Source organism: Capricornis sumatraensis, chromosome 9 (assembly GCF_032405125.1).
Source record: "Capricornis sumatraensis isolate serow.1 chromosome 9, serow.2, whole genome shotgun sequence".
In the NCBI taxonomy this organism is placed as follows: Eukaryota; Metazoa; Chordata; class Mammalia; order Artiodactyla; family Bovidae; genus Capricornis; species Capricornis sumatraensis.
In genome coordinates this window covers 107,900,551-107,916,675 of record NC_091077.1, presented here as the reverse complement: position 1 = coordinate 107,916,675, position 16,125 = coordinate 107,900,551, and the positions used below count along the sequence as shown (strand labels likewise).

General features: G+C 42.8%; 1 protein-coding gene across 1 annotated transcript in view; it reads right to left on the bottom strand.

Moving 5' to 3' along the window:
* MAN2A1 (mannosidase alpha class 2A member 1) overlaps positions 1-16,125 on the bottom strand; it is a 197,526-nt gene that overhangs the window by 112,160 nt on the left and 69,241 nt on the right. The window contains exon 5 of the mRNA XM_068979768.1: positions 2,572-2,699. Coding sequence (XP_068835869.1) covers positions 2,572-2,699 — 128 coding nt within the window. The remainder of the gene's footprint in view (positions 1-2,571; positions 2,700-16,125) is intronic.

Below are 16,125 nucleotides of genomic sequence, written 5' to 3'. Positions count from 1 at the left end.
CAGAACTCCACAGTTAAGACTTCTATGCTGCACTGCATGTAAGTTACACATCCATAAAAGCTGAACATAAAGAAGAAATATACAAGATCCACTTACTGAAGTCTTCACAAAATTCTCTTAATGGAAAAAGTTTCAATTCCTTGGAAGACTATAAAAAGGCACCTGGAACAGTTCTTTGCTCAAAAAGACAAAAAGTTTTGGGAAAATGGAATTATAAAGTTGCCTGAAAAATGGCAGAAGGTAATGGAACAAAATGGTGAATACTTTGTTCAATAAAGTTCCTGATGAAAAAAAAAAAGTGTCTTTTATTTTTACTTAAAAACTGAAGGAAATTTTTGGCCAACTCAATATTTAAGAAAAGTGACACTAAGTAGGGGGTCCCTAAGTCCACCCCAGACTTCTTTAAGAAAACTTACAGCACCCAACATGAAGTCATACTCACTGCTATGATTTATTATAGTGAAAAGATACAAAGAAAAATAGCAGAAACAAAAGGCACACAGGGCAGAGCCCACAGGCACCAGGCCCAGGCTCCTAAGAGCGCCCTCTCTGACGGATTACCCAGACAGAGTCAGTTACTGCACCAGTGAATGCTGACAACACCAGAAAGGCGGGCCGCCAAAGCCGCTCACTAGAGACTGTACCCAAGCCTTTCACTGGAGTCTGGTCATGTGGGTACTCCCTGTCTAGTTCATATGATTTGACTCCCAGAAGGAAAACAAGCGTTTATCGTACACTACACCGGGCTTACAAGCAGTTTAAACGCAGCGAGTTACTCATCATTGAAGAATTCAACTCTGCAGACACCCACCAAAGACCAACCCTGCAACCAAGACCTTTCTAAGGACAGCAACATCTGACCTGCCACGTTAACTCTTTTCAGAACAGGTATGGTCTCCACAACTTACTCTACAAGAATCACAACAATAACAACATGGAAAGAGAAAAAAATTAAGTAAATGTGTCAAAATGTTAATACCTGGTGAGTGTGATTGGGGGCTTTATGGGAGTTCTTTGTAGTACTCTTAGAATGCTTATATTTGAAATTATTCCAAAATAAAAAGTCAATATTAATGGGGTAGGAGGGTGTCATTTCTAACACAATATTTTAAAAATATTTTAAAATAATAAAATATCTAGAAATAATTTCAACTGCAAATGTATATTTACTATAAACTACAAAATTGTACTGAGAAGTATTTGAACACAATTACACACACGCTGTTTGCTGTTGTTTTAGTCATTAAGTCTTTTGTGAGCCCATGGCCTGTAGCCTGCCAGACTCCTCTGTCCATGGGATTTCCCGGCCAAGAATACTGGAGTCGGTTGCCGTTTCCTGCTTCAGGGGATCTTCCTGACCCAGGGATAGAACCCACATCTCCTGTGCTGGCAGGCAGATTTTTTACTACTGAGCCACCAGGGAAGCCCCACATACCGTGATGCACAGTGCAAACACCACACATCACGAAGGTTTCAATTAGTCCCACGTTCTTACGAGTTGTGTGAACTGATTTCATCAGTTCAGGATCCTCTTCCCCTTATAGGACCCAGTCACCTGGTTCAAGTGAGGCTGGCCCTGCCTCAAATCTCTCTTTCCTTGAGACCATTTCCATCAAACTAACCAGTTCTCAGTGATTTCAGCTCCTATAGCTATGGCCACAAAAAACTGACTCGGAAATAAGCATAGAACCCAGTGTGGGCCAGTGAGGCAAGGTATTACTTGCAGGCTCCTTCTGTTGGGCGAGGAAGACCAGAGTCCTGGCTGCCTCCGGCCATCGCGCTCCTCAGGAGGAGAGGCAAGGGTGAGCAGGCCTGACAGACAGCACCCAGGCAGCACAGACCAAGTCCTCTGGGTCCAGTCTGCCCTGGAGCTGCCCCATCTCTGGCAATTAGGCTTTTGCCTTTTATAATCAAGAGTCTTAACTAATATATGATTAAAATTCCAGTGGGATATTTTTAGGAGAAAATACTAAAATTAATAAACAAAATTGATAAAATAACAGGTAAAACAAGGTAGATGATCCTAAAGTGACCATGTTATACCTATATAACTGAGTTTATGATCCAAAAAACACAATTCAATGAAAAATAAATTATTCAGTAATAATCAGTCCTAGAAAAATGAATTATTAAAAAAATAAAAGACCCCATCTCACCTTCCCCAAAATGAACAGCCCAAAGCAGTCCACGTGAGCGACCAGGGCTTGCCTGAGAGCTCAGGTGATAAAGAATCTGCCTGCAATGCAAGAGACCCTGATTCCATTCCTGGGTCAGAAGACGCCCTGGAGAGGGCACAGGCTACCCACTCCAGGATTCTTGGGCTTCCCTGGTGGCTCAGATCGTAAAAAGTCTGCCTGCAATGTGGGAGACCTGGGTTCGACCCCTGGTTTAGGAAGATCCCCTGAAAAGGGGCACGGCAACCCACTCCAGCGTTCTTGCCTGGAGAACCCCCATGGGCAGAGGAGCCTGGCGGGCCGCAGTCCACGGGGTCGGGAAGAGCCGGACACGGCTGAGCAGCTAAGCAGAGCGCCTAGCAGAGTGCGCACGGCAGAGGAAGGCGCCGCTACTTACCTAGGTTTGTCTCCAGCCACTGATGTCCTTCGATTAGTTGGTCGATTATGGCAAAGTAATGTGCACCAGCTTCATCAGGCATTACCCAGCCACCTGTCACAATTTCAAACTGACCATTTTCTAGCAAACTAGGGAGAAAATAACAAAAGAATTTACATTAACATATTTAAGACAAGTTGAAATAAAAAAGTAAGACATCATAAACATTAGGTATAGCCTTTAAATGTAACCGGTATTTACACTAATTAAAAAAAAAAACCAACAGTGAATGAATTTCAACTCTGGGACACTGGTGATGAAGCACGCATGGTGAGGCAGCTGAGGGAGCCCATCCTAAAGACAGAGCCACACAGGCAACTCTGGGAGTTCTGTTTCATGAAGGATATAATCTCCCACAGCACTTCCTGAAGTCAGCAGCCACGTCTCATTCGTTTCTGGGTCTTGCTGAGCGCCAAGCAGAGTGCTTTACTCAGAGCGTATGCTTGATGAGTGTTTAGTGGTGTACAGTCATTTTAAGCACAGTATTTGTTCCATCATCCTCATGCTGAAAAATCAGAATTTACTTTAGCACTTCTGGCATTAATGAGTTAATCATGTAACTACAAAAGGAATGATAATAGAGGTAAAGCTTCTGGGGACTCAGAGGCATTATGGAGCGCCTGCTCCAGAGTCAGTCATAACACAGGCGATGAGGCTCGCCGTTCATTACTGAGTGAGAAGCTCTGACACTTTCATCATCTGTTCACTGGGTTCTCACCACACAAAGCAACTAGACAACTAAAGTGTTACAAGAGATCTTCCTCAGAGAAAGAAAAAATCATCCACTAATAAAAACCTGGAAACTAAACAGGAAGTGTAAACGTCAAGGACTTCAGCAAACATCTTAAGGGCCACAGGCTTCTGAGTGTGTGACAGGTGGTTTTGAAAATGCTGTAAAATTTCAGCAGGAAAAGCAGGTTTAATAAGGATAAACATCACTGAACACCTATAACTTAACAGCCAAGTATGAAGCCAAATTTAACTAAGACAGACCAGAAGCATAAAGAATGAATAATTTTATACAAAGCATGTAACAGAAGCTACAGCATTAACAAAACATCTGATTTTTTCAAACACAGAACCAATGACAGAATGAATAAGGACACAATTTCCAAAAGTGAGTGAATGAATGATTTCCTTGTGTAAAATGAAAAGGTATTAATTACATCTGTGTTACCATGGGGATCACCCACTAATGCAATCTCACATGGAGAATATGATGGCTCATTACTGTATCTAAAGAAATCCAAACATCCAGTCAAACCTCAGATTCTCCGCTTCTCACAGGCCCACATCAGAACTTACAAGAAAGAAGATGGGAATTCCTAACACCTGTATCTCTTTAAGAACACAGTGGAACCCAAGGCGATTCTGTCCCAGTCTTCCTGCCAACAGGACTTCATTAAAGGCTCGCTCTTCCTCTTCTCTTTCTGTTGACCGCCTGCTGTAGCCACACTCCAGAGGCCGTGGCCAGCCCCAGCCCCTCATACCTATGGCTGGTGCTTGGAAGCCTGAGATGTCAGGAAAGATTGAGAGTTTCATCTCTAGCCATCAAATGCAAAAACTTGACCTCCTTAGCTCAGTATTTCAGTAAACACATCTTTTGGAAAATATCACAAAGAAACTGCCAAAACAAATTCTGTGCTTCTCCTGAACAGAGAATAGAAACTATAAAGGAACTAATCTGAATACTGTAAGAAACGCCGCGGGAAGAAGGAACCACCCCTATGGACCGTTGAACAGGGCCTTTTTTTGGGCGGTCGCTCTCGGGCAGAACTCCCGGGGGCGGATAAGCAGGGGAGCGAGGGGGGGGTCTGCGAAGCAAAGGGAGTCAGCGGGGTAAAAGGAGTCTGTGGAGTCTGCGAGGTGTGAAGGGTGGGGAAGGGGTTTTATAGCCCGGGCGGGGGCTCCCATATAAGGAAGAAAACGCGGGCTCAGCGGTGATTGGTGTTCAAGGGCTCCGTGTCGGTTCCTGATTGGACGGCGAGGGCTTCCTGTCGGCTCCTGATTGGCCGGCTTGGTTGCCGGCCCGTCTCCGGGGTGTGTCTGCAGCGCCCTCTGCCGGGGCATGTCCCGACATGCCCGGGCATGCCTCAGCACGCCTGACCTTTCCCTGACCTTTCATCCTGACCTTGCCCTGACCCTTCATCCTGAGCTTGCCCTGACCTTTCAAATACTATTAAGGTTAAATGGGAAAAAAAAACCCAAACACTCAGACAATGGAATTTTTCACCTATTTCTGCCAGTTTTATTTTGCTACATATTTCCTGTCCCATAGGCATAAATGGGCTCCAAGAAACAGCCAACCCAGCAAATAATCATGATATTGAATTTCTTCAACTCCATTTATGAATACTTTACCCCTTCCCCTCCCCATGATGCCTGAGATGCTGCTGAGATTAGAGACTGAATCCTCATCTGTACACAGGGATTATTTTAAAGACTATCCCATCTGTAATACAGGGGAGGCATGAAGGCCGCTGCTCATTTACCTGCTTTTCATAATTTTCTTACCTATTATCTCCTGTCTTTCCTTTCTCAGCTCAAATAAACCCACCCCCAGAAGTCTCCAGGATACCCATTCTTCCTTGTCCTACCAACCGCTCCAATATAAGCCCCAGGACAGCAGGGACCAGGACCTGCTGCTTTGTTCACTTTTCCAGGCCCAGCACCGAGAAACTTACTTGGCATGTAATGGGCACTCTGTTGCTAGATGAACAGGGAATGCGTGAATGACATTCTTAGTTTAAAACCAGTATTAACATGAAGTCTTTGATTAGCTGAAGCGCACAGACATAGGCGAATAAATTGGACAGGGAAGGGCCAGCTAAAACGGGGTGTGAATAACGTAGGCATGAAGTGACGTGATCTGGAATGTGGTTCACATATGAAAAATGAACAAGGAAGGAGAGCGAGGAGGCGCTTCAGGAAGCAGCAGCGGGAATCAAGAAGTGCCTGAAGCAAGAGAGAGCACATGCGGTGTGGGGCTCGGACCCTAGGTGGCTAGCAGAGGCGCTGTTCACACACAGGGCAGTTCAGCTGAGGAGGGCAGCACTTTACAATTTACAATGTAATACGGATAAATCTGGATAAGGCTATTAGATGCAACAATGAGGCAGTCAAAGGAAACTAACGAGAAAGAGAACTAAGCTCAGGGGAAAAGGCTGAAACACAGACTACACCTTGAAGAAACGTCGCAAAGAGGAAACAGAAAAGGGCAGGAAGCTTGCAGAAAACAGTCAAAGGAGTTAAGGAACAAGTGGAAGGAAAATGTAAGAGGAAACTGAGGCAATAAGAAATGTTAAAGATAAAAATAAATCTGTGACTATATCCTGAAACAACCTAGGAAAGAGTGATGAAGAGCAACCGTGCCTCTGCTTGGTAAAAGGCATTTTTACAGCTTAAAAAGCTACCATATAACTGCAACTTAAGAGACAGACACATCAGTGGGTCAGAATATAAAGTTGAGAAATAAATTTTACAAATATTATTAAAATAGTTATTAAATTACTGGGGAAGCATGGATTACAGTTAGTTTTTCGAATCTTCAGAGCGATTTGAAACAAGCTCATAAGAGAGTCAAGATGCTCTGTCACGGAGGACAAAGAGCTGAATGTGCAGTGGCTCAGACAGATTTTTAACAAAGCTACAGGAGGCGGCCACAAGAGGCCTAAGTCGCGTCGTGACAGCAAGCCAGGAAGAACACAGGTTTTAGCTCTTCTTAGCACAGTTTCTCTAACCCACAGGACAGAATGGGAGAGGACAGACAGCATGATTTAAGACAGAAAGCAATGTGACAATCAGTGGACGCCTGGCCAGATTCCCAGGTTAGTGAGCACTAGTTCCCAGGTTAGTGAGCACTAGTTCCCTCTCTAGTCCATACATGTGAATGCTGAAAACCGGATTATAAACCAGACAGTCTTACCGGCAGGAAGGTCAGGCTTAATATAATATACTCACTGTGTTAAACAAAACTGCCCCTTGACCAGTTAAAAAAAAAGACCCCCACACACATAAAAGTTGCGGCAGTACACAAACGTGCCAGCACACCCCTGACTCCTGGGGCACACGCAACAAGCACCCCAGAAGCATCTGGGGATGACAGAACAAGACGGGCCACATAAACACGGAACCAATGGCCCGACGAAGCGCAGCAGCCACCAGCACCGTGCAGTGACGGGGACAAACCGCAGTCCTGACAGTCGTGTAGAAATAACACTCCAGGAACTAACTAGGAAAAATCTTCATAGGCAATAGCAGAAAGGCCATGCTATCCTACAAAAAGCACCATATTTAAAACTGCCATTGTTACAGAACCAAACAAAGTTAAGACAGACTGCAAGCTGTACATTTGACACTTTCATAATTTTTTAAAATCAAGTAACGGAAAACAGAGAAGACGCTACTTAGAGCAAATACAGGTGCTCCCAGGTGGTATTTCCATTCACTTAGCACTCAGCAAGCGTGAACTGAGCCACGCCCCTGCCACTGTCAGGGCAGTACAGCAACAAGGACCTAGTGTACGGACAGGGAAACACACATCTCACAATAACCTGCGACGGAAAAGAATCTGAAAGCGCATACACGTAGTCATACACAGATACACGCGTGACTGAGTCACTCTGCTGTATACCTGGAACTAACACGTCACTGGAATCAACTGTGCTCCAATAAAAGGTTCTTTCTGAAAAACAAGCAGACAAGCATACTCCTTCCACTACTTTTAGGAGAGCAATGCCTACTGTTCTAATGATAACACTTAAAGGATGAAGAAAACTGTAAACAGAATCACCAGATCTAATTCCCCAATAACAACCACTATTATCACTTTGGGGGAAAAAAAAAAAGGAAATGAAAAATCGAAAATGCCATGCCCACCTCAGAGGGTCTCATTGTTTAATTTCTGCCAAGACAGTCTCTGGTTGCTGGTTAATGTTTTGCATGAATGCCCTTCCTAACATTTCCTAATAAACAGATCTAGAAACAAATGGAAAGACAAGGAAAGAGACGGAGAGAAAGGCGTATGTACATGCAGCAAGTCCAGAAAATAGGAAACCAGGCACTAACTGTCACAACTAACAACACCCTTATTTCACGGTTTGAAATAGCTGATCTGTAAGCCACTATGCACTTCTCTCTACAATTTCTCTGCTTGAAAGCTTGATATAAGAGGCTATAGAAGATACTGATCAAAAGTAAGCTGAGCATCTCTGTCACAGCTCACTGTGCTGCGAAGAGCGGCAAGCCCTCTTCTCTGAGGGTCCCTCTCCCCACGTAGACACACCGCACATTCAGACTCTGGTCACACACAGAAGGACAGACGCACAGAGCTTTCTTCCCCTAAGGGGGAAACTGTTACAGATAACTTAGTAGCAAACAATGCATCATTCTGCCGGCATCAAAGAATCACAAATTAATGTCACAAGACAAAACAGGTAGAATTTGTAATCATACATCCAGGGAAATATGAAATTACACATGATGATACACAGGGATTCATTCTCAAATAAAAAACTAGTTAAAGGGAAATTTAAAAAGATGGAGGCTCCCAATGAATCAATTAATAATTTTAAAACATTTGCTCATCAGATGATCTGATCCATATGCCTTTCATGAGGAGTAACTAATAGGAGAGTAAAAATAAATTTTGTCTTAAAACTCCTCAGAGAATAATTCGGGAAACTTACCGTATTCTTCTGAGTATCTTTAGAGGACATATGAGGGGCAAACGGCCAGAGAGTCATCTGTCCTCATCTCCTCCTCACTTCACTCCAGCCGCATCCTGTCTCTGAGTTTGCAGTCTATGCTCTCTCTGTCTGGAGGACCCTCTCCCAGTATTTGCCTCACTGGCTCATGATGCATCCATTAGGAGCCCTCTCTGGCCAACACACTCCACCCAAACCCCACCTAAATTGTTATCTTGCATAAAATCCAAAAGTTTCCTTCATGGCACTTTTCACAAAGTTCCCTTCATGGCACTTCTCACAAAGTTCAATAACACGTTTTCATGTTCACGGTCTTCGTCCCCCAGTAGGCTACAGGCTCACGAAGGCAGGAAGCATACCTGTTTTGCTAACCATTTAAATCTCGGTGTTCCTATGAGAAAAGACTACCAACAACCCCAAAGAAATGCAAACAAAAGATATGAAGCAGATATTTCAGAAATAACAAGCTGCTAAAAATGAAAAGAAGTTTAACGTCACTCATGAGGAAATGCAAATTAAAACTTCAATGAGATCAAAAAGTTGTACAACACACTGTGATGTCAAGGATGTTTAGAAAAAGATATTGTTACTTAAGACTAGCAATAACTATCAAATTTTAGAATGCATATATACTTTTATCTATGCTCATTAAAATGAAGTCAGAAAATAGATAAAAACAAACAAAAGCACTGTACAGTCAGCCCTACATATCCGCAGGTTCTGTGTCCACAAATTGAACCAACTTCTGAAGGAAAATTTTAAAAAGAAAAGGTTTCCAAAAAGTCCCAAAAGCAAAAATTGAATTTGTCACACACTAGCAACTACTTACATAGCACTGACATTATATGGACAACTATTAACACTTCATGGCAAACAGATGGGCAAACAGTGGAAACAGTGTCAGACTTTATTTTTCTGGACTCCAAATTCACTGCAGATGGTGACTGCAGCCATGAAATTAAAAGACGTTTACTCCTTGGAAGGAAAGTTATGACCAACCTAGATAGCATATTCAAAAGCAGAGACATTACTTTGCCAAGAAAGATCCATCTAGTCAAGGCTATGGTTTTTCCAGTAGTCATGTATGGATATGAGAGCTGGACTGTGAAGAAAGCTGAGTGCCAAAGAATTGATGTGTTTGAACTGTGGTGCTGGAGAAGACTCTTGAGAGTCCCTTGGACTGCAAGGAGATCCAACCAGTCCATTCTAAAGGAGATCAGTCCTGGGTGTTCATTGGAAGGACTGATGCTGAAGCTGAAATTCCAAAACTTTGGCCACCTGATGCAAAGAGCTGACTCACTGGAAAAGACCCTGATGCTGGGGAAAACTGAGGGCAGGAGGAGAAGGGGACAACAGAGGATGAGATGGTTGGATGGCATCACTGACTCGATGGACATGGGTTTGGGTGGACTCCGGGAGTTGGTGATGGACAGGGAGGCCTGGCGTGCTGTGGTTCACATGGTCCTGAAGAGTCAGACATGACTGAGCAACTGAACTGAACTGAACTGATTAACATAACATTGACACTGTATTAAATATTATAAGTAATCTGGAGATGGTTTCAAGTATGCAGGAGAAATGTGTATACGTTAAATGCAAATATTACTCAATTTCATATAAGGATTTTGGTATCCGGGGCAGGCTCTGCAACCAATCCTCTGAGGACTATCAAGGGTCGACTGTATACACTAAAGATAAAGATATACTCCATGCATTCACGAAAGACCGGAAAAGAAAACACAGGGCCATTAATCAGGAGAAGTTAAATTAAGGCCCACTCATAACAAAGACTTTTATACAGTCTTTAAAAAAGAAAGTTTCCTGAAAGATTCTCTGAGACACATCAAGTTTAAAAAGCATGGTACAAAACTCATTAGGATGGCTATTATAAAAAAGAAAGGAAGAAAGAAAAGAGAAACAGGAAACAGGTGTTGGTAAGAAATGCAGAGAAGCTGGAAACCTCAAGCACTACTAGTGGCAATGTGAGATGATGCAGCTAGTATGGAGAACAGTGTGGGAGTTCTGCGAAAAATTAAACACAGAACTGTTATAGGATCTAGCAATTCCACTTCTGGGTATACACACAGAAGACCTGAAAGTAAGGCCTCAAACTGGTGTTTATATACTCATGTTCATAGCAGCATTTTTGCAACAGCCCAAAGGTAGAAACAATCCAAATGTCCACTGACGGATTAATGAATAAGCAAAACACAGCATATTCATGCCATGGAATGCTATTCAGCCCTGGAAAAGAAGGCAACCGACACATGCTTCAACACGGACGGACCTCAAACACATTATGGTGAGTGCAATAGGCAGACACAGAAAGACAAGCGTTGTCTGATTCCACCTACAGAGTGAGCCTGGCAGAGACAGAGGCAGAACGGTGACTGCCAGGCCAGCGTGAAGGGGCTGGGGAGCGACTGTGCACCAGGCGCAGCGCTTCAATCCAGGGCGAGGAGAGAGTTCTGGAGACGGGCGATGGGTGTGCTGCAAAGCTATGTGAGCGTATGTAATGCCAGCAAACGCCACACACAGAAATACCAAGTGATAAACTTTAGGTCATATACATTAGACTACAATAAAAAAGGTGCACTCAAAACAGAGCACAGTGTGCGTGGCAGGCTAGCATCCGCATGACACACATGGATGTGTCTGCACATATGTACAGGAACGTATCTTTTCCTATTTCTCCATAAATCATACATGCCTGATCACAATAGCTGCCTCCTGGGAAGAGTCAGATGACAAAGAAACAGCAGCCAGCACCTTACCTTCCACTGTGTACCCTTGATATGTTCAGACTTATGTTAAAATATGAATTAAACTTTTTTCTAAACTACAAATGCCATACTACCCTGATTTAAGCACTAAAAACAAACAAAACTATAGCATAAAATAGTCATGAAATTTCATTTAAGAATATTTATCATATTAGATGGTTTAACTAATAGTTTCTGTAAAATTTCAGTAAGATATACTTTAAATATTTCATTGTATAATAAATAGTATTTCATTTTCTCATTTTTAAAAAATAAAAACAATAAAATTTTCATTCAAATAAATCAGAAAATACATGAGGCTGAAGAATAAAATTGAAAAACTCACTCTTAATGTCCTTCTATAAAGACATAAAAGGTTATGGTAGAATAGTTTTTAACCAGTTTATTTTACTTAATACTATATACCATAAACATCTTTCTATGTCAATACATAGACATATATCATTATGTTATGGCTGATCATTTTTGCTAAAGTATTTATAATTGAGACAGAGCAACACATAATATACATGTGCGTAGTTTGATGTATTTTGACAACTGTTTATACCCGTTACTGCCCAAAATTGTACCCGTTACTACCAAAAATAAGACATAAGCTATTCAGAGATGTCCCTTCTACCCTTTCCAATCAATTCCCCCCAACAATAACAACCAAAAAAGGACATTCTTACCTTGTGACTTATATCCCAACAGATTAGCTTAGCTATTCTCAGACTTCATAAAACAGAGTTACACAACATGCTTGGCTGTCAGGATCCTTTTGCTAACATGTTTGTTAGATTCATCCATATTTCTGTATATTTCAGTACCATTATTTTTCATTGCTGAGTGGTAATTCATTGTTTAAATATGGCACAAAATTTTAATTCATTATTCTGTTGATGGATATTTGGACTGTTTCCAGTCTGAAGTCATTGTAAGAGATTCTGCTATGAAAATGTCTATGTAAGTCTTTTTTGTGAACATGTCTCTACTTTTCTCCGATAAATTTCTAGGAGGGAGCCCCAGGAGTTAGACTTACCTGGTCTCAGCCCTGAGAGCAGGGCAGGCACGACAGTGGAGTGAGAACTGCATCGCAGCAAGCGGTTCCTTCTATGGAAACAAGCAGGTCTTGGAAAGCTGATGAATATTTACCTTTGGGAAACTCAGGCAGCCTTTCAGAAAGTGGACTTCTTGTTTTATATTCCCACTAGCAGTGTAAGAGAGTTACAGTCGCCGCACACTCTCCCCAAGCCTTGGTGCTGTCAGCCCTTTTGACTGTAGCCCTTTCAGGGGTTTTGGATAGCACCTTGTAGCAATTTTAATCTGCATCTCCCTGAAGACTACACCTGCTCAGCCCCTGCACACATACCCTCCCCTGCTCTCTTCTTTCAGGCGTCTGAACAGGCCTTGTTCTTGCTAATCCTGTCCCATAATCACAATTCTCCTCCCATAACCTGGAATCCTTTCCCCACCCTCTGCTACTGGCTATTCTAATAGCCTTTCCAGTTTTAACCTGAATATCACTTGCTTCAGGAAGCTTTCCAAGACCCCCTTGTTTCCACAGAAGGAAAGACTTTATTGCCATACTGTGTTAATTACATTGTCTTCCCTCCCCTGCCCTGAGGGCTGGGACCAGGTAAATCTAATTCATTTCTTGTATCCCTGGAATCTGGCACAGTAAATACTTGCTGAATAGATGATGGAGAAAATAAGGGAAGGCTTTGGAGGTGAGGTAATATTTCAGTTGAATCTTAAAGAATAAACAGCATTGAGATTATCCAATACACAAACGGGAAAAAAAAATTCTCAGCTCAACTCATGAGCAAATTTCTAAGAAGGAGAGAGTAACCGTGACTGAGGACATCCACGCGGTTCAGCAGGGCTCAGAGCGGGGTGTGAGGGGAGAAGTGACGGAGGGAAGGGCAGACAGGCGAGCAGGAACCGGGCCAGAGCAAGGGCGTGCCCAGCGGAGGGGCCGCGCTGGGCCTTTGGACGCTGGATGTCACTGAGGCATCTGAAGCCAAGGAGAGACACGGGCAGGCTCATACGCTGGGACCCGAGGCACACTCCTGACCCCCTCTGCCCTGGTTTCCTCAGCAGGAGAATGAGGATAATGCAGGATCTCAGCACACAGGAACGATCTAGGACCAGCTGAACGAGTCCATAGTGCTGCTGAGAATACGCCTTCCACACTGCGTAGAGTGACCGCTCAGTAAGTGTTAGCTGTTACTCCTACCCTCAACTAGGGAAGAAGAGAAAGTGAGGTTGGAACTTTAGATGTGGAAGCAGCCTGCACACTGTGGCGTCGCCCGCAGACTGAAGAGGAGAAGCAGCCGTTGCCCACAGGTGAGAGCTGGAATGTGTAATAAGGGGCAGAGGAGGGAGTCCCCAGGGGGAGGAGAAAGCTCCATTCAGCCACACACACCTGGGGCTGGAGAAGAGCTCGGGGCCTCAGAAGACAAAACAAGGCGCACAGCATCAGCGCTGCCAAGAAACCCCCCGGAGGGCTGGAAAGCACCCACAGACGAGCACTCGTCAGCGCCCCAGGCTTCTGCCCCAGGCTTCTGCCGTCTCTGCAGCGGAAGCCAACCATGAACTGAAAGAGGGGGCAGGGAGGAGCCGGGACTGGAGGGCGGTGCCGGGATGGAGTAGGTACTTCCTGAAATAAGCCTACACCTCCGCTTCCCTACTAGAACCAAAGTCATCTGGGACAGCAGGCGCTGCTTTGACTCCTCTGATGAAACGCTATGTATCTTTAGGCTCCAAATTCGATCCAAACCTGCAGTTTACTCTGAACATCACAAGACACATTGTAACTTCTCACTGCTCTGCAAATTTTATAGCAGCCTTTGGTTAAACACCATAAAATCTGACCTGTATAAAATGTATAATAAACTAGCTAGTGTAAGAACTTTAAAGGTTATTTTTCCAAGTGAGCTCAAGATAAAGAATGTATGTAAGTTTGCAATATGTTTGCAGTTGTATTATTTAAGAAAGCAACCTCAAACATTTCTCTGATTTCAATAAGCAGAGAGAGTTACTAGGACAGGGTAGAAGGTTTACTTAACTATAAACCTAGGGAAAAAAGATGTAAGGGAATGGTAGAAAGATGAAAGACTGCAGGCTTGGCAAAGCAATGCAATCCAGAAACGTGGTCAAGACAATATCTAATACATACATTTGGAGCCTTATTTCATATCAGAGGTCCACATAGAGAAGTTGGTCAAGATACCGGCAAACACAGAAACTATTCTAGGTTCCAACAGTTCAATGGGCTTCTCACTTGAACACTGGTCTCAATAGCAGAAGCAAATGCTATGTAAAAACCCTTTCACTATCTCAGAGCCCAGAGGGGAAATGAATATGGAACATGCTGGGTGACAGTCAAAGGAAATGCTAAGGCTAACGTTTCAGCTATTTGAATAAGGGTCCACACTTCTATGTGTTATAAATACCACACAGTATTTAAACTGAATTTAGGTAAAAAATATTCAAATACGAAGTTTAGAAAGCGAAAAGAATGTTAACATACCAGTTATTTTCAAAATAAAACAAGAGTAGACAGAAAATGGGCTGATTGTAACAAGGCAGCTTCTTTTAAACCCACTGTATCTGTGTTACAGGTAGGAACCATGACTCTGCTTGATTAAAGTGAGTCACGTGAATAAAGAAGGTAGATGTTGTCTGCATGAGTCTCCTTGTGGTTAACTGGATTTCTCACTTTAAAAAGCTTATAGAGCTGAATCCTGCTACCACAGGGGGAAGACTCAAACAAGTCGTTGCCAGCACGTATTATGAAGATCACTTGAGCTGTATTTCTGTTAAATTCCCATCATCAATTGGTATTCTTCAGGGACAATAAAGCTCACAGAGAACTCTGCTAGAATTAACAGGTTCTTCTCTGCAACAGCTAGCTTGCAAATTGAGCTACAGATATTTAATCCATAGATTCATCTTCAAAAAGGGAAAAATAAACCATTGCATAACCATTACACTAGCAGTCAAAAAAAAATTCTATCAGTAATGCCACTTAGTATAAGCTCAGAATTTAAAATAATGGGAGCAAAACTATGCGTCTTTTTTTTTTTTCTTTCTGGAACTCTGCTCTCCAACAAAGGATTTGAGGAGAAATATATCAGCTAAAACATCTACTTCTGCTTCATTGACTCTGATAAAGCCTTTGACTGTGTAGATCACCACAAACTGTGGAAAATTCTTAACAAGATGGGAATACCAGACCACCTGACCTGCTTCCTGAGAAACCTGTATAAAGGTCAAGAAGCAACAGTTAGAAATGGACATGGAACAACGGACTAGTTCAAAACTGGGAAAGGAGTATGTCAAGGCTGCATTTTGTCACCCTGCTTATTTAACTTCTATGCAGAGTACATCAAGTGAAACGCTGGGCTGGAGGAGGCACAAGCTGGAATCAAGATTGCCAGGAGAAATACCAATAACCTCAGATATGCAGATGACACCACCCTTATTTATGGCAGAAAGTAAAGAACTAAAGATCTCTTGATTAAGGTGAAAGAGGAGAGTGAAAAAGCTGGCTTAAAACTCAACGTTCAAAAAACAAAGATAATGGCATCCGGTTCCATCACTTCTTGGCAAACAGATGGAGAAAATGTGGAAACAGTGTCAGATTTCATTTTCTTGGACTCTAAAATCACTGCAGACGGTGAGTGCAGCCACAAAATCAAAAGATGCTTGCTTCTTGGAAGAATAGCTACGACAAATCTCAACAGTGTACTAAAAAGCAGAAACATCACTTTGCCAACAAAGGTCCGTCTAGTCAAGGCTATGGTTTTCCAGTGGTCATGTATGGATGTAAGAGTTGGACATAAAGAAAGCTGAGCACCAAAGAATTGATGCTTTCAAACTTTGGTGCTGGAAAGGACTCGAGAGTCCCTTGGACTGCAAAGAGATGAAACCAGTCAATCCTAAAGGAAATCAACCCTGAATATTCACTGAAAGGACTGGTTCTGAAGCTGAAGCTCCAATACTTTGGTCACCTGATTGAAAAAGCCAACTCTTTGGAAAAG